The sequence below is a fragment of the Sorex fumeus genome, unplaced genomic scaffold (genome assembly GCF_029834395.1).
Source record: "Sorex fumeus unplaced genomic scaffold, SorFum_2.1 ptg000029l, whole genome shotgun sequence".
NCBI lineage: Eukaryota > Metazoa > Chordata > Mammalia > Eulipotyphla > Soricidae > Sorex > Sorex fumeus.
Genome location: NW_026606086.1, coordinates 8816681 through 8841830, shown reverse-complemented (window position 1 = coordinate 8841830; position 25150 = coordinate 8816681). Strand labels below are relative to the sequence as shown.

The 25150-nt window shown below is 44.2% G+C and overlaps 2 protein-coding genes across 2 annotated transcripts in view; one reads left to right on the top strand and one right to left on the bottom strand.

Moving 5' to 3' along the window:
• MYO5A (myosin VA) overlaps nucleotides 1-25150 on the top strand; it is a 231238-nt gene that overhangs the window by 48311 nt on the left and 157777 nt on the right. The window lies entirely within an intron of this gene.
• LOC130024560 (elongation factor 1-alpha 1-like) lies at nucleotides 2551-4143 on the bottom strand. The gene has a single exon (XM_056115277.1). It carries the CDS (start codon nucleotides 4141-4143, stop codon nucleotides 2758-2760), a length of 1386 nt encoding a protein of 461 aa, XP_055971252.1. The 3' UTR covers nucleotides 2551-2757.

Here is a 25150-nt window from a genome sequence, read left to right as displayed (position 1 = left end):
TGGACTCAGTCTCAGCAAGACCACATACTGGGCCACAAAACATACCTCTGTATACTTAAGAAGATAGGGATTCATAATCATAATCTTCAGAATATGATGCACTTAAAATGAGAATAGAGAAGGGATCACGAAGTCAATGATGGTTGCATGGGAGATGTGTGCTTAAAGTAAAGGACCAACATGATGGCCTCTCAGTATCTGTACTGCAAACCATAATCCCCCAAAGTAGAGAGAGAGTAGGAAATTGTCTGCCATAGAGGCAGGAAGTGGGGTGGTATGGGGGTGGCGGGAGGGATACTGGGGACATTGGTGGTGGAAAATGTACACTGGTGGGGGGATGGTGTTCAATCATTGTATGACTGAAACTCAGTCATGAAAGCTTTGTAAATGTATCTCATGGTGATTCAAAAAATTATTTTATTTATTTATTTTTTATTTTATTTTATTTTTTAAAATATTTTTATTTATTTGTTTGCTTTTTGGGTCACACCCAGCGATGCACAGGGGTTACTCCTGGTTCATGCACTCAGGAATTACTCCTGGCTGAGCTTGGGGGGACCATATGGGATGCTGGGAATCGAACTCCGGTCAGCCGCGTGCAAGGCAAATGCCCTACCCGCTGTGCTATCACTTCAGCCCCAAATTATTTTATTTTTATAAATTGTTCACAATAGTTTGTTACGTTTAATATTCCCACACCAATCCCACTACCATTACATCTACCCACCACCATATTTTGAATGTTTGTACCCTGCCCCCCAACCCTGCCCCCAAAGCAGCACCTAAATGATTAATTTTGTATTACTTGTTATGAATGATTACTAAAAATGGTCCAGAAAATTTTCTTAGAGCAAAGTGTGTGGTGTTTGTTGTGTTTCACCCTGGAGCCATTAAGCCCTTGTATAAGAGATTACTAACATGTTGTTAAAGGTTGAACCTTGTGTACTTACATATGTATGTATGTACGTGTGTGTATATGTATATATGTACATATATATAAAACATACACACACACACATATATATATATATATATTTTTCTTTCCTGAGATTGTTTTTTTCTAGCACCCCATCAAATGTGTTGTGCTATTCTTGGCATTCGCGGCCGTGCGACATCTTATCATCTAATTCCTACTTTAGACAAACTGGCAGGCTACGGAATATAACCTGCCCACATGGCAGAGTCTGGCAAACTCCCCGTGGCGAACCCAATATGCCAAATACCAGTAACAATGATGGGTCTCATTCTCCTAACCCTGAAAGAGCCTTGAATATGGCACTTTTTAAAATCTCAGGGCTAGGATGAAGAGACATTACTGGGGCCTGCTCGAGGCAGTCGACGAATAACAGGATGGTTGTGATTGTGTTGATTGTGATTCTTGGTATATCAGTGGTGTTGTGCAACTGCATAGTCCAGAACATTCCTTTGTTTCAGCTCCTTATGTATCCTCAACAATTTCATTCAAAATTCCTCACCGAAGAGTTTATGTAGTTAATTATTACTGATTGGGTCATCTGGGTTAGCGTCTTCCCTATGCTTGGCGGGTTGCTGTGTTGCTTTACCATTGTGACCTTTGCAGTTTGGAATTGTTTCTTGCGTGTTGTTGTGTTGTAAGGAACCTATAGTTAGGATGTGTTTGTGTGTTTATGGTGTAATATAGGAGATGTGAGGAAAAATCTAAAGAACTGCGGGGCTGGTGGGTGCAGTGTGTGCTCTTGGGTGGGGCTCCTGACCTGGGTCGGGGGGAGGTTGATTCAGAGCCTCTCATTATTTTTTCCCATGTTTTTGTTGTACATGTGGAAGATTTTTTATTTCCTCAAAACATCTTTGAGCCAGGCCCTACTTACAAATATTGAATCTAGATCCAGTTTCATTATCTTCTGCCAGAAGCAGCTTTTCTCAGCTAAAATTCTTCTAAAAGGACACTTTTTTTTTTTTAAAGGAGAGATGGATGGGATCAGGAAGCAGAAGGAAGTCAGAGACGTGAGAGCTTCTGGAGGGTCAGGATCAGGCCACCGGGGTGTCTTTAGTAACTGCACTACCTGGCCTGCAGACGCCATCTCAGAGAGTGTTATCTGGTATGCCGCTGCCCCCCCCCCCCCCCCCTTACTTGCAGGAATCTGCCTTTTATCTGCCATTATCCCTGAGGGAACACCATCTGAACTGCTCTCCTCTCTGCCTTTAGACTGAGGGACACACTCCCTCCAAGCAGGCCCTGTTTGTTGATACGGAGGCCCTTTCAGAAGCTGGGACTTTTACTAATCAAGTCCTGCCCCAGAGCAAGATGTGAGTGGCAGTAGGATACACACCCAGAGCTAGGTGAGGGTAGGGGTGAGGAATGAGGACAAGTAGAACTTGTACAAGATACGCTTTTTAAAAAATGAAGTCACTGTGAGTTACTAGATTACAGAGATATTTATGATTGAGTTTCAGGCATACAGTGTTCAAGAAGATATATATTTTTTCCTCATTAAACTTTTGTTTTTAATGGGTCTCAAAATTCTGTGGCAGATATTTGCTCAAGTTGTTTCCATTAAAAAGTACTGATTTTAAAAACTAATAACTTAAACTGCCACACACACAAAAAAACAAATGGTCCATAAAACATTTTCCTTTCCTTTGGAAGGTTTTCTCATGCATTGTTATCATTAACCAGTCTTTTATTATTAAACTTAAATGGCCAATTGAGACAAACAGTTCTGAGACCGATCTTCCACCATTGATTAAGACTGGGGTGGCAGGTACTGGGGATAATATTCATTTAGCCTTCCGAGCCTTCTGGGCAGACTTGGTAACTTTGCCAGCTCCAGCTGCCTTCTTGTCCACTGCTTTGATGACACCCACAGCAATAGTCTGCCTCATCTCACGAACAGCAAAACGACCCAGAGGAGGGTAGTCAGAGAAGCTTTCAACACACATGGGCTTGCCAGGCACCATATCAATGATGGCAGCGTCACCAGATTTCAAGAACTTGGGGCCATCTTCCAGCTTTTTCCCAGAACGATGGTCAGTCTTCTCCTTCAGCTCAGCAAACTTGCAAGCAATGTGGACGGTGTGGCAGTCTAGCACAGGTGCATAACCAGCACTGATCTGACCGGGATGGTTTAGGACAATCGCCTGAGCTGTGAAGCCTGCAGCTTCCGTTGGAGGATCATTTTTGCTCTCACCAGCCACATTGCCACGATGAACATCTTTAACAGACATGTTCTTGACATTGAAGCCCACATTGTCCCCCGGAAGAGCTTTGCTTAGAGCTTCATGGCGCATTTCAACAGACTTAACTTCAGTTGTAATGTTGACTGGAGTGACTGTGACCCCCATGCCAGGTTTGAGAATACCAGTCTCAACTCGGCCCACAGGGACAGTACCAATACCTCCAATCTTGTAAACATCCTGGTGGGGCAGATGCAGGGGTTTGTCAGTTAGACGAGTGGGAGGCAGGATGCAATCCGGAGCTTCAAGCAGTGTGGTTCCACTGGCACTGCCATCTTTACGGGTGACTTTCCAACCCTTGAGCCAGGGCATATTAGCACTTGGCTCCAGCATGTCGTCACCGTTCCAACCAGAAATTGGCACAAATGCTACTGTGTCAGGGTTGTAGCCAGTTTTCTTAATGTAGATGCTGAATTCCTTAGCAATTTCCACGTATCTCTTCTGGCTGTAAGGTGGCTCAGTGGAATCCATTTTGTTAACGCCAATAATGAGCTGTTTCACACCCAGAGTGTAAGCCAGAATGGCATGCTCGCCGGTCTGCCCGTTCTTGGAGATACCAGCCTCAAATTCACCCACACCAGCAGCAACAATCAGGACAGCGCAGTCAGCCTGAGAAGTGCCTGTAATCATGTTCTTGATAAAGTCTCTGTGTCCTGGAGCCTCAGTGATGGTCACGTAGTACTTGCTGGCCTCGAACTTCCACAGGGAGATATCAATGGTGATACCACGCTCAGGCTCAGCTTTCAGTTTATCCAAGACCCAGGTGTACTTGAAGGAGACCTTCCTCATCTTGGAGGTCTCCTTCTTGAATTTCTCGATCGTTCTCTTGTCGATGCTGCCACATTTATAGATCAGGTGCCCGGTGGTGGACTTGCCTGAGTCTACGTGTCCAATGACGACAATGTTGATGTGAGTCTTTTTCTTTCCCATTTTGGCTTGTGTTTAGCTGTGGTTTTCACGACAGCTGTGTTCTGGTGGCAAACCCATTGCGAAAAAGCAAGAAGATATGTTTTTGAATATGATTCAGATGCTATTTGGGCCTGAGAGATAGTCCAGCAGGTAGGGTACTTGCCTTGTATATGTCTAGGCTGGCTTCAGTCCTGCATAGATAACAGAGCCCAGAATTATCCCTGAACAGCTCCAGCTGTGGCTTCAAAACCAACTAACCAATATGTAAATAAATGAAGTGCTCTTAATTTTGGTTTTGCTTTGTTTTGGGGGCACACCCGGCTGTCCTCGGGGGTTACTTTTGGCTCTGCACTCAGTAGTCACTCTTTGGTGGACCGTAAGGGATGTGTTCCCTAAAGTGCTCTATTTGAACTAGCCTGTTAGAAACACTGGGTACTTGTTATTTTGCTAAATCTGACACCAAATCCCAGTCTTCTTGTTTATGTATTTCTGCCTTAGGCGTCACACCTAGTGGTGCTTCACGACTGTTCCCAGCTCTCTGCTCGAGCTCACCCCAGGTGGTGGTGCTTGGGAGACCATGCAGTGCTGGCGATTAGGCCCAGAGCATGCGCCTTAGTGCCTCTCTCGGGCCCAAATCAAAATAATTTTCGAGGTGGAAAGAAAGAACTTTTCTGAAATAAGGGCATATAAACAGGCCTGAAGAGTGAGCTGTGGGGTGAGGAGAGTATGATCAAGACAGAGGCTATTCCTAGTTTGCAGTGTTCTAGAATTAGAGAAGGCCAGTACATTTGGAACCGATAGGGAGGGAAGATGCCCTTGAGCAGATAAGCAAACTCAACTTCAGGGCAAATCACAGTCAAGTTACTAGTAAAAATAGATTAAACACAATAAGGCGGTAAGTCTGGACTTTGGGGTAAGCTGGGGTGATGGTAATATAATGTCATGGTTTTAAACATTTGACTTTAGGTATTTTATTTTTTTGAAAACCTTAATGATAGGGTTTCATGCACGCAACTTTCCAGTACCACACCCTCCACCAGAGTATCTGCTTCCTTCCAAACTCGTCAGTGTCCCCTTTAACCCCACATTGTGCAGCACACATCGGACACTGCTCTGTGGAATTCCTGGAACTGCAACTATAGGCAGGCTCTGAAGCACTGCAGACAGGAGTTCGCACGCATTGCGACTAAGTGTGTTAATCCCGTGAGCACCACAGACACAGATACGCAAGCATTCCGACCAGGACTGCGTCCCGTGAACAGCACAGCCAGTGGGCATGCACCTTGGAGCTAATGAACGCAGTCCCCGGAAGGCGCCTGGTGCATGGTGCACACCTTGCACCCCCAGGTTGGCCCTGGCACACGCCACATGTGTTCGCCTGTGGCCTCCAGTCATTGCCATGACAACACCACACCGGGATAGGGGGGAATGGTGGGCGGGAGAGAAAGGTAGAGTGAGTAAGAGCATGTGAAGCATTGGAAACAAATGTGGATAAACAGCTATGTAAATTATGGTGTCTGAGTTTTAAAAGAAGTTGTAAATGTGATCTCTTCAAGGTGGAAGGATAAAAATCTAACTTTTTCTCTGGTGGAAGCTTAGGAAGTTATAAAGCAGATCAAAGTTTAACCTGGACTTATTCATTATGTATATAACTCTGTAGCATCTTTTGAAGCTTCAAAGAAATAAATAATTACAGGTCAAATAAAAGGATGTGTTTTTTATATGGTAGGTAGTAAACAGAAAAATCCATTGATCCCAGATGTAGATTAGGGATAAAAATAAATTTTGTATAGCTTTTATGAATGCTGGATTAGCAAAACAATCTCATTTATAAGGTATACTAACATACATTAAATTATTGATGATTAGAAATTCAAATAATTAATGAAGTTAAGTGAAACACAGAATAAACTATGTCTGTGAGGTTTTATAATAAAAATTAAAGCAGTTTTACTTTTGATGACTTTGTAACTTAAAAAATTATCCCTTTATATTTCTTTTCATTAAAAATTGAGATCAGTTTATCATAGTATTGAGGTTGTCATAGTATTGAGTTTATCATAGTATTTTATAGTTGCAGAGTATTATACCAATTCTTCCACTAGTGTTTCAAGATTCATTCCACCATTTTCCCTTGGCAATTACTTCTTCTGCCTCAGTTCTAAAAAAACTAAAATTTTATTGAAGTACCATTGCTTCCTAATGAGTGAGTTTTTCAGGTACAGTTCTGCAGTTTGACTTCTGTGTATAGTACATTGTGGTCAGAAACCCAATTTCCGTCCACCAGTGCATTTCACACCTCTAACACTTGCCCCTCAGCCCTCTTCCTTGCCAATCTGTTCTCTTTATCTGAGGATTTTTGTTTGTTCATACTTTATTTCTTCATATTCCACAAATGAGTAAAATCATATTTATTATCTTTGACTTTTTTAAACTTTTTTTTTTGGCTTTTTGGGTCACACCTGGTGATACTCAGTGGTTACTCCTGGCTCTTCACTCAGAAATTACTCCTGGCAGTGCTCGGGGGACCATATGGGACGCTGGGGATCGAACCGGGGTTAGCCATGTGCAAGGCAAATGCCCTACCACTTTACTCTGGTGCTGGCCCCTATCTTTGACACTTTTACTTAATCTGACACTCTCTGTCTATCCATGATCATTATATTATTTTGTATGTGTGTGGTGGAGTAGTATTCTATATTGTAAGTATAGTTATACATATATAGCTATGTTTCAGTCAATGATGAACTTTGTATAAGACACTCACCCCAGTATAATCTAGGTTTTTATTTTTTAACATAATTTTTTAAAAGGTTTTTTTGATTTTAATTTTCAAAAATTTTTAAATGTTTTTATATATATTTTTTATGTTTTATGTTTTTATACTCTGTGACATTTGTACAATATGTAATTGCCAATGATGTTATGTCACCCTGTCGTTCATGACAAGACATGTGACTGTGTATACATGATCCCTCTTTGTTGTTTTGTTTCTGAGGGAGGCTTCCTGAGCAGTGCTGGGGCTAGCAGGGCTGCCCTTGATGGTCCTGGGGACGCCATGCAGTGCTGGGCTAGAGCTGGGGCCCGTGCATGGCAGGCGTGTTCTAGCCCTCTGAGTTATCACCTCTGCTGTCACATTATCAGTGAGCAGTCCTCTGGCAGTGAGCAGTTTGGTTGCTTCTATATCCATGTCAGTAATTCTGCGTTAAATAAAAGATGCATGTATTTTTTTGTATTTTTGTTTTTTGGGTCACACCCAGTGGTGCTCAGGGATTACTCCTGGCCCTGGACTCAGGGGTCACTGCAGCTGGGCTTGTGGAGGCACCGAATGTGACGCGGGGATTGAATCAGGGTCAGCTGGGTGCAAGGCAAGTGCCTCATCCAATGTATTATTACTCTGGCCCTATGAGGGAAGTATTGCTGCTGCTGTCTCTCCCTCCCCCTCCTCCCACCTACTCCTCCTTCCTTCTTCTTTCTTCTATTTTTTTGTTTTTGGCCTTACCCAGGGATGCTCAGGGCTTACTCCTGGCTCTGTGCTCAGGATCACTCCTGGCAGTGCTCAAGGGATCATATGGGGCATGTATATTTATATATATATTTTTTGTTTTTTGGGGGGGTCACACCCGGCGATGCACAGGGGTTACTCCTGGCTCTGCACTCAGGAGTCACTCCTGGCAGTGCTCAGGGGACCCTATGGGATGCTGGGAATCAAACCCGGGTCGGCTGTGTGCAAGGCAAATACCCTACCCGCTGTGTTATCTCTCCAGCCCCAAGGGCATGTATATTTTTGAATTTGTGTAAAACTTTGTATATATACTTAAATTTTATTTTTATAATGTTCACAATAATTTATTACTTTTAATATTCTAACACCAGTCCCACCACCATTACACCGTCCCACCACATTTCAGATGTTTCCACCCTGACTTCCAAAGCCTGACCTCAAAGAAGGACCTAAATAATTTATGTTGTATTGCTTGTTATGAATAATCTGCTAAAAATGATCCAAAGAAGTTTTGTTAGAGGGAAGTGTATGAAGATTGTTGTATTTCATCCTGGAACCATGAATTCCTTATATCCCTTATATAAGAGATTACTAACATGTTAACATGTTGTTAAAGGTTGAGCCTTGTGTGCTGACATATGTATGTATGTATGTACGTATGTATATTCCGCACTCTCCCGGAATTGGTCGCCTTCTACTTCATACCCTATCAAATGTGGTGTGCTACTCTCGGTACATCAGTGGTGTAGAGTATGAGATGCTCCAAGAATTCTAAAATTTTTTTTTTTTTGGAATTGTAAAATTTTTAATACAGTGATTTGGTGATACGGTGAGGTTAATTTAATTTTTCTTTTTTTTTTTTCCTTTTAAAGTGGATGGGGCGGAGAGCCCGGCAAGCTACCGAGAGTATTCGATATGCCAGACACAGTAACAACAAAGTCTCCAATGGAGACGTTACTGGGCCCGCTCGAGCAAATCGACGATCAACGGGAGGGCCTTTACTTTACTTTACTTAAAGTGGATATGGTGACTTTGCCACGGAGGCATCTCTGTGGCATGTTGCTCTTCATGTTGCTCTCTTCCAAGAGATTTATTTATGACTTCCTGGTTCATGGCCGTTAATGAGCTTATATGGCACCAGAGGCAGTTCGTGGTGTGACTGCCAGGCTACCGAAAGTACAGGGAGATAGTGGGGGAGGTCTCCCAACCCCGACTCTGCAAAGAAGGCATTTCATCATTAATAGTATCTTAGATCTTTGTCTTATTTTGGGTTTTGGTTCTTGGGGTCCACTCCCGGCTCAGTCCTTGGGGGACTGTTATGTGTTGCTGGGGTTCAAACCAGGGTTGTGGCTGAAGCCATATGCTAGATATACACTGTAACATTTGTCCTATCTTTTCAATGAGAGTGACATATTTAATTGAGTGGGATATTCATTTATTTTATAGGAGGGTGTCACATACCACCTTTAGTAAAATAGATGTAGTTGCTGTCCTCATGTTTCTAGTGAAGAAAATATGTAAAGTTATGTGAGCAAGTACAGAAGGGCTTAATTTCAAGGAAGAGGCCAGGGAGGGCTTTTCCAGGAAATAGATATTCAAGCTCAGAGGTGAAATATAAGCAGAGATCAGTCACACACTGAGTCATGTGGAAGATTCTAGACCAAGAAGAAAGTCTTTTAAGACTTGGGGTAGCATCGATAAACCAGAGATTCCCAAACTAATTTGGCCTGCTGCCCCATTTTTAGGGGGAAAAATCAGTGTCCCCTTGGAAAACTGCCTTCTTTAAAGGAATGAACAGAAAGGGCCCCCTGATAGCATCCAAGGCTGCTCCCACCACTGCTGTATCTTTGCACAGCCTTTGGCGTGAAGGGCCCCACGTTAGGAATCCCCAGTGTAGGTAGCTGAAGCAAATGAAGTGCTGCCAGTCCTTTGAAAAGGGACAGAGCAGTGAGGAAAGGGACTAGTTCTAGAAAACCTGGGGGCAGGTGCTGAGTAGTGCAAGATTCGAGGAAGTTTTGTAATCCCAGGCTAAGGGTTTGTCATAGGAAGTTTTGTAACCCTAGACCAAGGAGTTGTCATTGTCCTGACTGTTCCAGCTTTCTTCAGCCTCTGTACAGCCGTGAACCGTCAGTGGGCCATTTGTTCCCTTGTTTTGTCTCCTATCGTCCACAGATGATTGAAACCATCAGGTATTTGCCGTCTCTCCGGGCAAGTAGAGTGGAAAGGACAGTGGTGGAAGGCAAAGGCGCTTTGGCAATGGTGGTATGCAGTCATTTTGTACATCAGTGCCACAGACTTTAGTCCTATGGTAGCCATTGCACCTAAATGATAATAATATTTTAAAAAATGACTAATGAGTTATATGAATTTTTTTCCTCCATGTGGTAAGTGTTAGTGGTAAACTATTCACTCGAGTCATCCTGAATAGGATTAGCAGAACACTAGATGAAGGACAACCATGTGAACAAGCTGGATTCCGAAAAGGATTCAGTACCATCGACCATATCCACACAATAACCAAGCTCATTGAGGTATCTCGGGAGTTCAAGATGCCGCTCTGTCTAACGTTCATTGATTTAAAGAAGGCCTTTGATTCTGTTGAGACGGAAGCGGTCATGGAAGCCCTAGCCAATCAGGGCGTACAAACTCAATACATCAGGATCCTTCGTGAGCTCTACTGCGGATTCACTACCAAGATCTCACCATTCTACAAAGAAGTAATCATCCATATCAAGAGAGGGGTTCGGCAGGGTGATACCATTTCACCAAAACTCTTCAGTGCCACCCTCGAGAACATCATGCGACGACTAGAATGGGAAAACATGGGAGTGAAGATAGATGGTCGGCAACTACACCACCTCCGCTTTGCTGATGACATCGTTCTAATAACACCAAACATCAGCCAAGCGGCACAAATGCTGGCGGACTTTGACCGTGAGTGTGGAAAGGTCGGACTACAGCTGAATCTTACGAAGACAATGTTTATGAGAAACAGCCTTGTTCCTGACGCTCCATTCGCTCTCAACGGAACCACCATCTCCGAATGCAACAGTTATATATACTTAGGTCGAGAAATCAACATGATGAATGACCTGGCACCTGAGTTGCGCAGGAGGAAGAGAGCGGCTTGGAATGCCTTCAAGAGCATTGAAGAAATAACTAAAAGGACAAAGAACCTCCAACTACGAGCACATCTCTTTGATTCCACTATTCTTCCTGCATTAACATATGCCTCAGAGACCTGGACCCTACGAAAACAGGATGAGAACGCTATTCGTGTCTCTCAAAGAGGAATCGAAAGCACTATGCTTGGAATATCACGATTCACTCAAATGAGAGATAGAATCCGGAGTTCTGATCTTCGTCAACGCTCAAGAATCAGGGATGCTGTCTCATTTGCCAAGACATCAAAAATCAGATGGGCTGGACATGTAATGAGGTTTACAGACAACCGCTGGACTAGAGCCATTACTGATTGGATTCCACGAGACATCAAAAGATCACGTGGACGCCCACCTATAAGATGGTCAGACTTCTTCGTCAAGACCCTAAATGATCGGTTTGAGGCTCTACATGTTCCTAAAACGAACAGATACCATTGGGCTACGCTAGCACGCAACCGGGATGAATGGAGACGTTACTGGCACCCGCTCGAATAAATCGATGAATAACGGGGATTAAGTGATTAAGTGATTAAGTGGTAAGTGTTAATGTAGAGTGAGATATTCCCAATTTTTACATCTCAACAAAAGTCACCTTGGCTGCTAAATAGAGAAAAATAAAGGGAAAAGGGGAAGATATGAGAGAGAGGAAAAGAGGGAAAGAGAAAAGAAAGACGGTTATTCGCAGCATCAGGTGAGAAGTACTGCCAGATGATGTCAAAGAAGTGGACCGAAGGTATATTGAAGGGAGAATTTAGTGGTGGATTTTATTGAAGGGTGAAGGAGAGGGTGGTGCTAAGGATCAGTTTCTCCCTAGAGTACTAACTAGCTGGGTTGAGAGACCTGCCTGGTACTTAGCTGGGGGTACTAAAGAGGAGCAGCTATGAAGGGAGGTGGAAGATGAATTCTGTCTTGGATTTAGTTTGAGATGCAAATGAGACCCTAAGTAGAGGGGTTTGTGGGTTTGTGGTTTTTGGAATTCAGTAGAAAGTACTAGACTAGAAATAGAAATTTGGGGGGAAAATTTGTTGGGTCGGTCGGTGAGAGGTGATGGGTTATAGTGTAACTATAAAAATAATAATAGGTTTTGGGGGGCTGGAGGATAGCTCAGCAGGTAGGGCGTTTGCCTTGCACGTAGCCGACCCAGTTTCGATTCCCAGCATCCCATATGGTCCCCTGAGCATCACCAGGAGTAATTCCTGAGTGCAGAGCCAGGAGTAACCTCTCTGTATCGCTGGGTGTGACCCAAAAAGAAAAAAAAAACCCCAAAAACTAATAGGTTTTTGTTGGGGCTGTAACCAGTGATACTCAGGAGTTATTGCTGTCTCTGTGTTCAGGAATTGTATTTTTTTTTTTTTTTTAGTTTTTATTAGTGAAACACCATGAGGTACAGTTGTACACTTAGAAATTTTTGTGCTCGGGTTTCAGTTACACAATGATGGAGTACCCATCTTTCCACCAGTGCCCATTCTCCACCACCAGTGATCCCTCCCCTCCTTCCCCCTCCCCATCCCACCCTGCCTCTGTGGCAGGACATTCCCTTTTGTTCTCTTTCTCCTCTTGGGTGCTGTGGTTTGCAAAAGAGGCATTGAGTGGCAATCATGTTCGGTCTAGAGTCTACTTTCATCATGCATCTCCCATCTTGGGAGGATCCTCCCAACACCCTTTACTTGGTGCTCCCTTCTCTATCTGAGCTGCCTTTACCCCTAGCATGTGCGGCTGGCCTCCAAGCCATGGAGTAAACCTCCTGGTTCTTATCTTGGCTATTCTTGGGGTGTTAGTCTCCTATTTTGTTACTTTATATTCCCCAGATGAATGCAATCTTTCTATGTCTGTCCCTCTCTCAGGAATTGTACTTGTGAGCCATTGGGGATGCCAGGGATCGAACCTTGGTTGGTTGCGTGCAAGGCAGATGCCCTGCCCATTGTGCTATCACTTCGGCAAAACAACAATAGCAGTTTCTAATCATCATTATGGTGTTGTTGATGAAGCTAGCCAATACTGCCTGCCATTTGCACTGAGCTGTGTGCACTTTATGTATATGTACTGGTATAACCCTTGTAATTTTGTGTCATAGGCGTCATTCTCACCCTGTACATAAGGCACAGGGAAACCACACAGCTAATGCAGAGGTTTGTTCTGTGACCTTTCTGAAGCCCTTACTGTTAAAACATATCCTCAGACACTGGATGAATGCCTCTTGAAGGAAGAGAATTTCAGTGAGATTAGCTTTTTCTTTGTATTTGACTGGCATGCACAATAACATAATTGTGTTATTCCAGTTCCTTAAGGTGCTTCCAAGTGTTTATGGTATGCTCAGTGACATTTCTGGATATAAAACATCCTTTTATTATTTTCACTAAGTTCTATGTACCTATCCAGTTCCAAACCAAGCAAAAATGCTTCTAGAACTTTCTGCTCCAAAGCTAGGATTAAAATACTTCCATACATATAATCTCTCCCAAAACTTTATTAAGTATCAATCAACAGTCAATACTGCTTGATCTGGAATCATCAGCTTCATTTTGGTTTCTTCATTTTTGCATTTTCTCTGTGAATAATATAAAATGGGGGTCACATTATGATTAGGGGCTTATGTTTGATTAAGATTTTAGTATTTATGAATCTGTGGTGCGAGTGCATCAGCAGCCTGATGGTGCCTTCTGGCTTCCTGGTACCCCAAAATTGCTGCTGTGCTTTTGGCCAGACCCCAACAACTTGGGGCCAAGTTTCTCAAGAAATTGAACAGCTTAAAAGTAGGTATGTGGGAACCATACCTAACAAACCACCTCCAGCTCAGTTATAAAAGCTCATTTATTGGCCATAGCTGGAGCGATAGCACAGCGGGTAGGGCGTTCGCCTTACAAGCGGCCAACATGGCCGACCCGAGTTCGATTCCTCCGCCCCTCTCGGAGAGCCCGGCAAGCTACCGAGAGTATTCGATATGCCAGACACAGTAACAACAAAGTCTCCAATGGAGACGTTACTGGGCCCGCTCGAGCAAATCGACGATCAACGGGAGGGCCTTTACCTTTACCTTACCTTACCTTTCAGAGACCCATAAATAAATCTCAAAAGAGATCAAAAGGTGCAGTTAATCTTGGAGCCGTGCATGGCCGAACAGACCGGGGTAAATCAGAGTGGAGCAGGTCAACCTGGTGCTTGCCGGGCAGAGCCCCCAGCAGCCGCAATCGAAAAGTGCCGCCATACCCCTGGCCTGACTCCACCATCTCAGGACGGACCTCACTGAGATATAATCTGCTGAAAAATTGGGGTATGAGGGTTTTGTGACTGAAATCTCTAGGTTTACTCAAAGTTGGGTTGGGCTACCTCCCCCCTCCCGCCCTTCTCCCCTCCCTCCCACACACTTCCCAATACTCCTGGAAGCACCAGCAGTCACCCCCATGAACCAAGTCCAGTGTCACCATGTAAGCTCTTTCACTGGCCTCACTTCAGGGACCCATAAATAAATCTCGAAAGAGATCAAAAGCCTCAGACCTGTGCATGGCTGAATAGACTAGGGTAAATTAAAGGGGTGTGGGTTGACCTGGTGCCCGCCCAAGCAGAGGCCCCTGCAGCCACTTGCTTCCACAATCCAAAGTTGCTGCCATCCCCCCTGCCTGACTCCACCGTCTCAGGATGACCCTCATCAAGATATAAATCTACTGAAAATTCGGGTGTGCAGGTGTTGTGACTGAAATGTCCAGGCTTTCTTGGGAGCGGGAAGGGCTACCTCCTCTCCTCTCCCCACTTCCCTCTACTTCCAGAAGCCGTGGCAGTCACATCCACACCCCAAAACTGCCATCCAGTTAAAAGCTTCTCCAGCCTTACTGTCCTGATAAAAATACGGAATGCCCCAAACATGATGACCTCCTAACATCTGTATTGCAAACCATAATGCACAAAAGGAGAGAGAGAGCAAGAAGGAAAGTGCTTCCCATAGAGGGAGGCTGGGTGGGGCGGGGGGAGTGTCGGGGGGTGGTGGGAGGGAAATGGGGGACATTGGAGGTGGGAAATGTACACTGGTGGAGGGATGGATGCTGTATGACTGGAGCCAAATTATGAAGAGCTTTGTAATGGTCTGCCTCATGGATATTCAATTAAAAATTTTTTTAAAAAAAATGTAATCATACCCACTTCAGTCAGCTGAATAAATAATAATAATAATAATAATAATAAAAAGTAAAGGCCCTCCCGTTGATCATCGATTTGCTCGAGCGGGCCCAGTAATGTCTCCATTGGAGACTTTGTTGTTACTGTGTCTGGCATATCGAATACTCTCGGTAGCTTGCCGGGCTCTCCGAGAGGGGCGGAGGAATCGAACTTGGGTTGGCCATGTTGGCTGCATGCAAGGCAGACGCCCTACCTGCTGTGCTATCGCTCCAGCCCTGATAATAATAATCAGTGGCTGAATAAATAGCAGTACTCCTACATTGAAAAAAAATTAGTATTTAGGCAGATTTGGAAAAAAAAATACCAGTGCTTCCTCAGTATCAGTGATGATTTATGTGGTTAATCTGATTTCAGATTTCAGGGGATACATCCCATAGTTGCCGGTAGCTGTGAGGAAGGGCTGGTGGGATTACCCAGGTACATTTTCCCCGGTTTGTCCTTTTTCTGCCTACACTCAGGCAGAGAGGTGACCCAGCCCTTCCCATGGGCAGCCACCTGGAACTCCTGAGTGGCCGTCCTCATTTTTCATCAGGAGGCCTGCATGGTTGTTGCGTGAGCTTTGGTAGAGGTTACACTGGGTGGGGTCCCTGAGTCCCCAGCACCCCCGGACCTTCCCTGCAGCCACAGGGGAGCCTTCCCACACTTACCTCAGTGCACTGCCTGGCCTCCAGCCTGTTTGTGTGTGCACGAGTGCACATCCTTAGTCCTTGAACAGAATCGCCTTTTTAAAAAGTTACCCTTCATGATAGGCAGTTTTACAATACTGACTTTATGAATATGATATTCCAACCTCAGACCAGCTTGCGTGTTTTCTGTCACCACTGTCTTAGGTCTCTCCACCCCTCAACCCCTGCGTCATCCCCAGCCCACTCCCCACGGGTCACTGCCCTGCTGTACTCCCTTCTCTGGGCCGGTTCTCAGATTCTGTTGCATTCTGTTGCATTTTGGTCATCATTTATTTCCTTCCTATGCTTTATATTCCACGTATGGAGTGATCACTCCGTATGTCTCTCCATCACTCCGGACAGAAATTATGATGAAATTTATTCTGTGACTTCGCTTCAGCATGATCCCCTCCAGTTTCTCCCATGTGGCGGCAAATTGATACTTTCATCTTTTCTGGTAGCTAAGTAGTCATCCCTTGGTCACATCCACAGTTCTTTAGTACTCTGTTCTTGGACATTTGGGTTGTTCCCCACATTTTGGCTGTTGTGAATGGTGCTGCAGTGAACATAGGAGTGCAGCTGTCTTTTCTGAGTAGGGTTTTGGACCCTTGGGGTGGATGCCCAGAAGTGGAATTGCTGGGTCCAATGGAAGTTCAATTCCTAGTCTTTTGAAAAGTGTCCATACTGTTTTCCAAAACGGCTGAACCAGTCAACATTCCCACCAGCAGTTAATGAGGGTACCTTCTCCTCCACCATTCATGCAAATGCTGGTTTTGTAGGGCCTTGCATGTGGCCGACCTGGATTCGATTCCTCCGTCCCTCTCAGAGACCCCGGCAAGCTACTGAGAGTATCTCGCCCGCATGGCAGAGCCTGGCAAGCTCCCTGTGGCGTATTTGATATTCCAAAAACAGTAACAACAAGTCTCACAATGGAGACGTTACTGGTGCCCACTCGAGCAAATTGATGAACAATGGGAAGACAGTGCTACAGTGCATTTTTTTGGTGATGTGTGCCAGTTTTACTGGTATGAGTTAATATCTCATTATTGTTTTGATTTGTGTTTCCCTGATGATAAGTGATGCAGAGCATTTTTTCTTATGCCTCTGGCCATCTTGTATGCCATCCTTGAGGAAGTTTCTGTTCCTCTCTTTCCCCTATTTTTGGGTAGGGTTGTTTCCTTTTTCTTTTTCTCTTCCCCCTATTCTTTTTAAGACTTACTAGTGCTGTATATATCTTGGGAAATATAACCCTCTGTCAGGTGGATAGTGGGAAAATATTTTCTCACAGTCTGTTAGAGTCTTTTTATTCTAGTTACTGCTTGTTTTTCAGTTTGATATAGTCCCATTTGTTTATCTTGGGTTTCATTTACAAACAAAATTGTTTGCAAATTTGTTGTTAAAATTGTTCTTATGTTGTTATCAGGGTTTTCCTAGTAGCCCATCTCAAAAATAACTTTGCAACTATTTATATGGTAAAGTGAAAGAGCTTAAAAATCATATTAACCACTAAATATCTAATCATTAAATAATGAAAATAAACTTACATGAAAAGGTACCTTTTCAAATTTTGTATATATCCAATGCTGATGTCAGGAATATCTTAAACATCCTAAACATATAAATGTGGCTATTACAGTTTGGTTTTATAGCATACATTTTAATAATTACTTTACAATCAATTTTAGTTGAATTAAAATATAGATGTATAGGTGCTAAAATATATTTTAGTATGTGGTGCATTTCTTTCTTGGACTACAAGAAGTATATTTTGCGTTTCTTCTTGTATATGTTATGTTAACTATTTATTTTGTGTGTGTATGGGAGGGGTCAGACCTAGTGATCCTCAGGGGTTACTCCTGGCTTTGCACTCAGGAGAGTTTGCATTTACCTGCTCTTGACCTGGGGCCCATCGGATTGCTGGGGATTGAACTGGCTCAGCTGCATGCAGGGCCAGCGCTCTGCCCATTGGCGGTCAGTAGGAAGCTTTCGTGGCTGCCCCCTCAGATCGCAGGGTTTGAGTCTCTTCAGTGGTTGGTTGTCCCCCACCCCTAATGTGGAACTCAGGTGTGCCAGGACACGCTTCCCCCACCCTCTCTCGCTCTGTCTTCTCTTTCTAAATTGGGAGTAAGTGTTGAAAAGTGGAAGGAATGTGTGAGTTGTGTTGCTTAATTGGGCAGCTGTGGTCACAGGGAGGAGAAAATGATTTCGTTGGGCTTTTATTTGTCTTAACTCTCCTTTATGCATCCTAAGCTTTGGAAGTTAAAGATCATCATGCATTTGAATCCTGCCCGTGCCATATTTTTGACCAGGCAAGTTAGAGCCATTGATTAAAGTTTTCTTAGATTGTTGAATTGGGGGCTTTTAAAATAATGACTATTTAAAAAAATTTTTTTTTGAGTCACTGAGAGATAGAGTTAAAAAACTGTAACTCTGTAATTTGTTAAATTTGTTAAACCTGATCATGGTCCAGTTTCAGTTATGCAGTGTTCCAACACCCATTCCACCACCAGTGTTCCTGTTTCCCTTCCCCAAGCCTGTCTCTATGGCAGGCACTCTCTCTCTCTCTCTCTCTCTCTCTCTCTCTCTCTCTCTCTCTCTCCTCCCTCCCTCCCTCCCTCCCTTCCTCCCTCTTGGATTAGTCTGGTTTGCAGTACAGATACTGAGGTTATCATGTTTGTTCCTTTACCTGTTTTCAGCACGTAGATCTTGATCCAGAGTGACCCTTTCCAACTGTCTTTGTCATGGTGGTCCCTTCCCTATCCCAACTACCTTCTCCCCTTGCATTTGAGGTAGCACATTGCACATGCTTTTTATGATCTCTTTTTCTAAAATTAGACATCTGAGTTGATTGCTGTATTTATTCTCAATTTCTTGGAGAGAGTATTGCCTGCTAAATAGTTATTGAATGAACGAATTCATGTAATTCCTCCCTTTTAGTTCCTTTCATACTTTGGGTTTATTTTTTAAATGAATGAGAGTTACAGGTTTTATTTTTCTGAGCAAAAGAAGAATTGAGTAAAGAAATGGAAAATCTGCTTTGACTGGCGTCAGATAATCTCATCAGTGGCCACGATCCGGAGACTCACTGTCCTTCTTCCTCGGAAGGGAGCATAAAAAGACACGTCACAGCTATGCCACCAGACCCAGTACCAAGCTGTTCCCCTTGGGGCACCCTGGAGACGGGTGGGTAAGGCCCCCTTCTGGCCCCCAAAGGACCCAGCCCTGGGAGCTGCAAACCTCCAGAACTCAACCACAGCCATGCTCACGGCTGCTCTCCACATGATGAGGGCGAGCCTCACCCATGAGTAAACCTATCCCTGGACATCTCATACTTCACACCACTCATACTCCAAGAGCAGCGCACCATATTTGTTGGGGTTTAAAGTAGAAGGCAACCAATCTTAGAGGGAATACACACACACAAGCACACAAGGTTTAACTCTTAAGAACTTGTTAGTGATCTCTTATAGAAGGGGTTAATGGCCCCTGGGTGAAATACAACAATCTTCACACACTCTCCTCTAAGGAAATTTTTTTGGAGCATTTTCAGTGTTTTATTCACAACAAACTGTCACTGTCACTGTCCTCCCGTTGTTCATCAATTTGCTCGAGTGGGCCCAGTAACGTCTCCATTGTGACACTTGTTACTGTGTTTGGCATATCGAATATGTCATGGGGAACTTGCCAGGCTTTGCTGTGCGGATGAGATACTCTTGGTAGCTTGCTGGGCTCTCTGAGAGGGGTGGAGGAATTGAACCTGGGTCGACTGGGTCGGCTGTGTGCAAGGCAAACGTCCTGCCCGCTGTGCTATCACTCCAATGCTTCACAACAAACAATACAAAATAAACTTTTTCAGTTCTGCTTTGGGGCAGGGGTTGTGGTTCGGGATGGAAACATCCAAAATATGGTGGTGGAAAGGTGTAATGGTAGTGAGATTGGTGTTTTAATTTTAAATGTAATCATATATTGTGAACTACTTTATTAAAATAGGTAAAGGTAAGGTAAAGGCCCTCCCGTTGATCGTCGATTTGCTCGAGTGGGCCCATTAACGTCTCCATTGGAGACTTTGTTGTTACTGTGTCTGGCATATCGAATACGTCACGGGGAGCTTGCCAGGCTCTGCCGTGTGGGCGAGATACTCTCGGTAGCTTGCCGGGCTCTCCGAGAGGGGCGGAGGAATCGAACTCGGGTTGGCCATGTTGGCCGCTTGTAAGGCGAACGCCCTACCGCTGTGCTATCACTCCATAAATAAAATAAAAAATGGAAAATCCAAATTTTTCTCTGTTAATTGAATAAAAGATCTGCAGTGAAAATGATCAATAGATTCCTTTTTTTATTTTTTTCTCTTTTTGTGTTTTGGTTTTGGGACCATACCTGGTGATGCTCAGGGTCTAGTCCCATGGGCCTGGGGGGACCATGGAATTCCAGGGATTGAACCCTGATTTTCCTCACACAAAACATGTGTTCTACCCCCTTGATTTATCATAACTTTAGCAGATTTCTTTTTCTTTTGTAGTGATAATTTGTTTTACCTTTACTTTTTGTTATTTTTCTTGATGCTCTTGTAACTCTGTGCTTGGGGATTATTCTTGACGGTGCTGGGGATCTCACCCGCCTCATGCATGCAGGACTGTGCCCCGCCTGTTGAGCTCTCTCTTCGGCTTGGCCTTTGTCTAGTTTATGATTTTGGTTTTTGTTCTCAAATACCACTGGATGGAAATAGTAATTTTTCCTGATGTGCACACTGCAACCATGCTTGCAAGGTGAGACCTAGTTCCAAAAATAATCTTCATAGAATACTAAAGAACTTCAGAATAAAGGGTAAATAAATAAAGAATAAAAATATTCATGCCAGAATCTTCCCTGTCATGCTAGAGAAACAAGATTATTTAATTTATTTATTTAATTTTTGCTACTTGATGGTGACAAGGCTGTTTCTCATAAACATTGTCTTCGTAAGATTCAGCTGTAGTCCTACCTTTCCACACTCACGGTCAAAGTCGGCCAGCATTTGTGCCGCTTGGCTGATGTTTGGTGTTATTAAAACAATGTCATCAGCAAAGCGGAGGTGGTGTAGTTGCCGACCATCTATCTTCACTCCCATTCCTTCCCATTCCAGTCGTCGCATGATGTTCTCGAGGGTGGCACTGAAGAGTTTTGGTGAAATGGTATCACCCTGCCGCACCCCTCTCTTGACATCAACGATCACTTCTTTGTAGAATGGTGAGATCCTGGTAGTGAATCCGCAATACAGCTCACGGAGGATCCTGATGTATTGGGCTTGAATGCCCTGATTGACTAGGGCTTCAATGACCGCTTCCGTCTCAACAGAATCAAAGGCCTTCTTTAAATCAATGAACGTTAAGCAGAGCGGCATCTTGAACTCCCGAGAAACCTCAATGAGTTTGGTTATCGTGTGGATATGGTCGATGGTGCTGAATCCTTTGCGGAACCCTGCTTGTTCACATGGTTGTCCTTCATCTAGTGTTCTGCCAATCCTATTCAGGATGACTCGAGTGAACAACTTGTAGATGACAGACAATAGGCAGATCGGGCGATAGTTGCCAATGTCATGGATGTCTCCCTTCTTGAACAGTAGTACGGTCCTGCTGGTTTTCCATTGAGATGGAACCTTGCATTCAGACAGGTAGCGAGTGAAGAGCCGAGCCAGTGTATTGATGAGTACTGACGGCAGGTTCTTCAGGTGTTCAGGTCTGACCTTGTCTGGGCCGGGTGCTGTTTGTTTCTTTACTGACGAAATGGCGTGTCGGATTTCGGAAGGGAGAACGTTGGGAACGACATACCCATCCTGTGGAATTTGGTATGTCGGCAAGTGGACATGGCTATCGAAGAGATTTGAGTAGAAGTCATGGATAATCTTCTCCATTGCCGTTCTGGAGGATGTGATGGATCCATCAGGACGTCGGAGGGCAGTCATCTTGGTCTTATAGTTGGCGAAGGACAGGCGGGCGTTACGAATACTTTTCCCGGCTTCTGCCGCATCTACCAGTACTTCTGCTCTTCTCTCTTTGAGGTCTTCCTTGATCGCATCTCTGCACTGCTTTGCAAGCTCGGACGTTAGCTTGCGGTTGCCTGAGGCATGCGCCAAACCACGCTGGCGAATTAGCTCAAGAGTTTTCGAAGATAGGCGACTTTTTGTGGCTATCTCTCTCTTGGAATCTGAATCTTACGAAGACAATGTTTATGAGAAACAGCCTTGTTCCTGACGCCCCATTCGCTCTCAATGGAACGACCATCTCCGAATGCAACAGCTATGTGTACCTAGGTCGAGAGGTCAACATGACAAATGACCTGGCACCCGAGCTGCGCAGGAGGAAGAGAGCGGCTTGGAACGCCTTCAAGAACGTCGAAGAAATAGCTAAGAGGACGAAGAACCTCCGGCTCCGGGCACATCTCTTTGATTCCACTGTTCTTCCTGCATTAACATATGCCTCAGAGACCTGGGCCCTACGCAAACAAGATGAGAACGCCATTCAGGTCTCCCAAAGAAGAATAGAAAGAGCTATGCTTGGAATATCACGTTTCACTCAAATGAGAGAACGAATCCGGAGTTCTGACATCCGTCGACGATCAAGGATCAGGGACGCTGTCTCATTTGCCAAGGTGTCGAAAATCAGATGGGCTGGTCACGTAATGAGATTTAAAGACGACCGTTGGACTAGAGCTGTTACTGATTGGATTCCACGGGATGTCAAGAGACCGCGTGGCCGCCCACCTACCAGATGGTCAGACTTCTTTGTCAAGGTCATGAACGATCGGTTTGAGGCCCTCCATGTTCCCGGAGCGAAGAGATGCCATTGGGCTACACTAGCACGCGACAGGGACAAATGGAGACGTTACTGGCGCCCGCTCGAGCAAATCGACGACTAACGGGAAGTTAAGTGATTAAGTGTGATTAAGTGATGGTGACAAAGCTTATATAATGATTTGCAACATTTTCTTCATGAATTTAAAACAATTTCAGTGCCTGCTGACAACAACTTTGATTTCAGTTTTCATTTAAACATAAAGATTTCACAGTAAATGAAGAATAAGTTTAAGGAATACAAAGGTTTTTTTTTTTTTGAATGAAGATCAACCCTGTTATTTTGTTCATCTATAGAATAAAATGAACCTGGAATAATTATAATTTTAGTTTGGTTATCAAGCTGTCTTTTTGCTGTTATTTTCTATATTCATTTTTTGGCAGAGCCTCACTCTCAAGCCAGAGCCAGTTGAAAATCTGCAGGATAGATGTCAGGCTGTTGATGTGGCTTTGACGTGATCTAAGAGAAGACTTGTGTTTTTTTCTTTTTTTTGGCGGGGGAGGGTGGGTGTTGTGGTTGAGCACCAGCAGTGCTCAGAGGCTGTTTCTAGCTCTGGTCATTCTGGGAGACCATATGTGGTGATGGGAATTTGAGCCTAGGTTAGCAGGATGCAAAGCATTAACCCCTGTAATATTTCTGTGGCCCCCTAGAAGAGACTTTTTGAAAGTTTACTTTTTTTCTTTTCTTTTCTTTAATTAATTAATTAAATTTTGCTTTATGGGTCACACCTGATGATACACAGGGGCTACTCCTGGCTCTGCATTCAGGAATTACTCCTGGCGGTGCTCGGGGAACCATATGGGATGCTGGGAATTGAACTCGGGTCGGCTGCATGCAAGGCAAACACCCTACCCGCTATACTATCACTCCAGCCCCAACTTTTTTTCCTTTTTAAAGAAATTTGGATCATATCTGGCACCACTGAGGGCTTATTCCTGAATCTGCACTCAGGGAGCATAACTGGCAGGTTTGGGGGCAATATGATGTGCTGGGGATCAAACCCATACCAGGCAACTTCCCTACCTGCTGTACTGCCTCTTATGCCCATTTAAAGTTGAGTTTTAAGCTCTTCACTTTTTAACATTTTTTTACAAGGATGAGTTCGAGGGACTTATTACAAAGCATTATAACACTGAATTGCTTTTAAAAATTGTTCATTGATCTCCTGAGCACCACCAGCTGTGACCTATGAGCACAGCTGGGTATATGCCCCACCTACTGCCAAATACATACATGATTGATTAGTTTCAATTTTAGGAGTACAGCATTACTTCTATCTAAAGACCACATATGCTGGTTGTCATGGTCACTGGGGATTGCTGGGGTGCTTGTGGGGGTTAAAACACATAAAAACATGTGTTTGTGGGGGTCACATTCTTGGCCAACGTGCTTACACACATTTTAATTATGGTGCTTGCATATGTCAGAAGTCACAGCCCGTGTTGTGGTTACAGGATCCCAGGTAGCCTGGCCAGTTGGATTTATTTGACTGCTACCAAGGTGCCATTCTGGCTTGCAAAGCAAGCACTTTTCACTGAGCCATCCTCAGGCTCCTACTTTTTTCCCCTCAGATCTGTTACTTTATATTTTTTTCCAGTTGTGAGTGAAACCATATATGAAACCATCTTTTACTTCCTTAATTATTTCTTTTAACCATAATTGCATCATGTTCATCGCTTGATCACTTGATCACTTGACATCTTGTTACTCATTAATTTGCTCAAGTGGGCACCAATAACGTCTCCATTCGTCCCTGTCGCGTGCTGGTGTAGCCCAAAGGCATCTGCTCGTTCTAGGAACACAAACAGCCTCAAACCGATCATTCAGGGTCTTAACAAAGAAGTCTGACCATCTCGTTGGCCATGGGATCTTTTGACATCTGTGGAATCCAGTCGGAAACGACTGTAGTTCAGCAATTGTCTCCAAACTTCATTACGTGTCCAGCCCATCTGATTTTCGACGTCTTGGCAAATGAGACAGAGTCCCTGATTCTTGATCGTCGATGGAGGTCAGAACTCCGGATTCTTTCTCTCATTTGAGTGAAGCGTGATACTCCAAGCATAGCTCTTTCGATTCCTTTTTGGGAGACCCGAATAGCATTCTCATCCTGTTTGCGTAGGGCCCAGATTTCTGAGGCGTATGTTAATGTAGGAAGAACAGTGGAATCAAAGAGATGTGCCCAGAGCCGGAGGTTCTTCCTCCTCTTAGCTATTTCTTTGATGCTCTTGAAGGTGTTCCAAGCCGCATGTGCATCAGTTTTCTCAAAAAGGGCACAATTTCATGCTTTAAAAGTGTATTTATGGGCTTGCTCTTGAAACCTGTGTTCTTGCTTGAACTGTGTCTCGCTTGTTTCTATATATCTTTGCTCGTTTCCACTGTGGGTAAGCTTGTGTTCTCACTTGAATGCATATTTCCACTCTTTTTCTTTTCTCCAACCTAAGCAAGTTCATAAAAATTACTTTGCTTCAAAAAATTGTATTTACTGAGCCCAAATAGTCGCCGACTCCCCAACCCCCCCAGGTCTGTACCTGCTTGGCGCCCCCTCCCCACCTCAAACTGCGACACTGAACGCCAGCCACTGCCGGGACCCTGGCCTAGGGCACCTGCCTCTACTTCTGCAGCAAGCACCAGCCCAACTAGTCGCCGCCCCCCCCCCCCCCCCCAACAGGTCTGTGGACTAGCATCTGGACTGGCTGG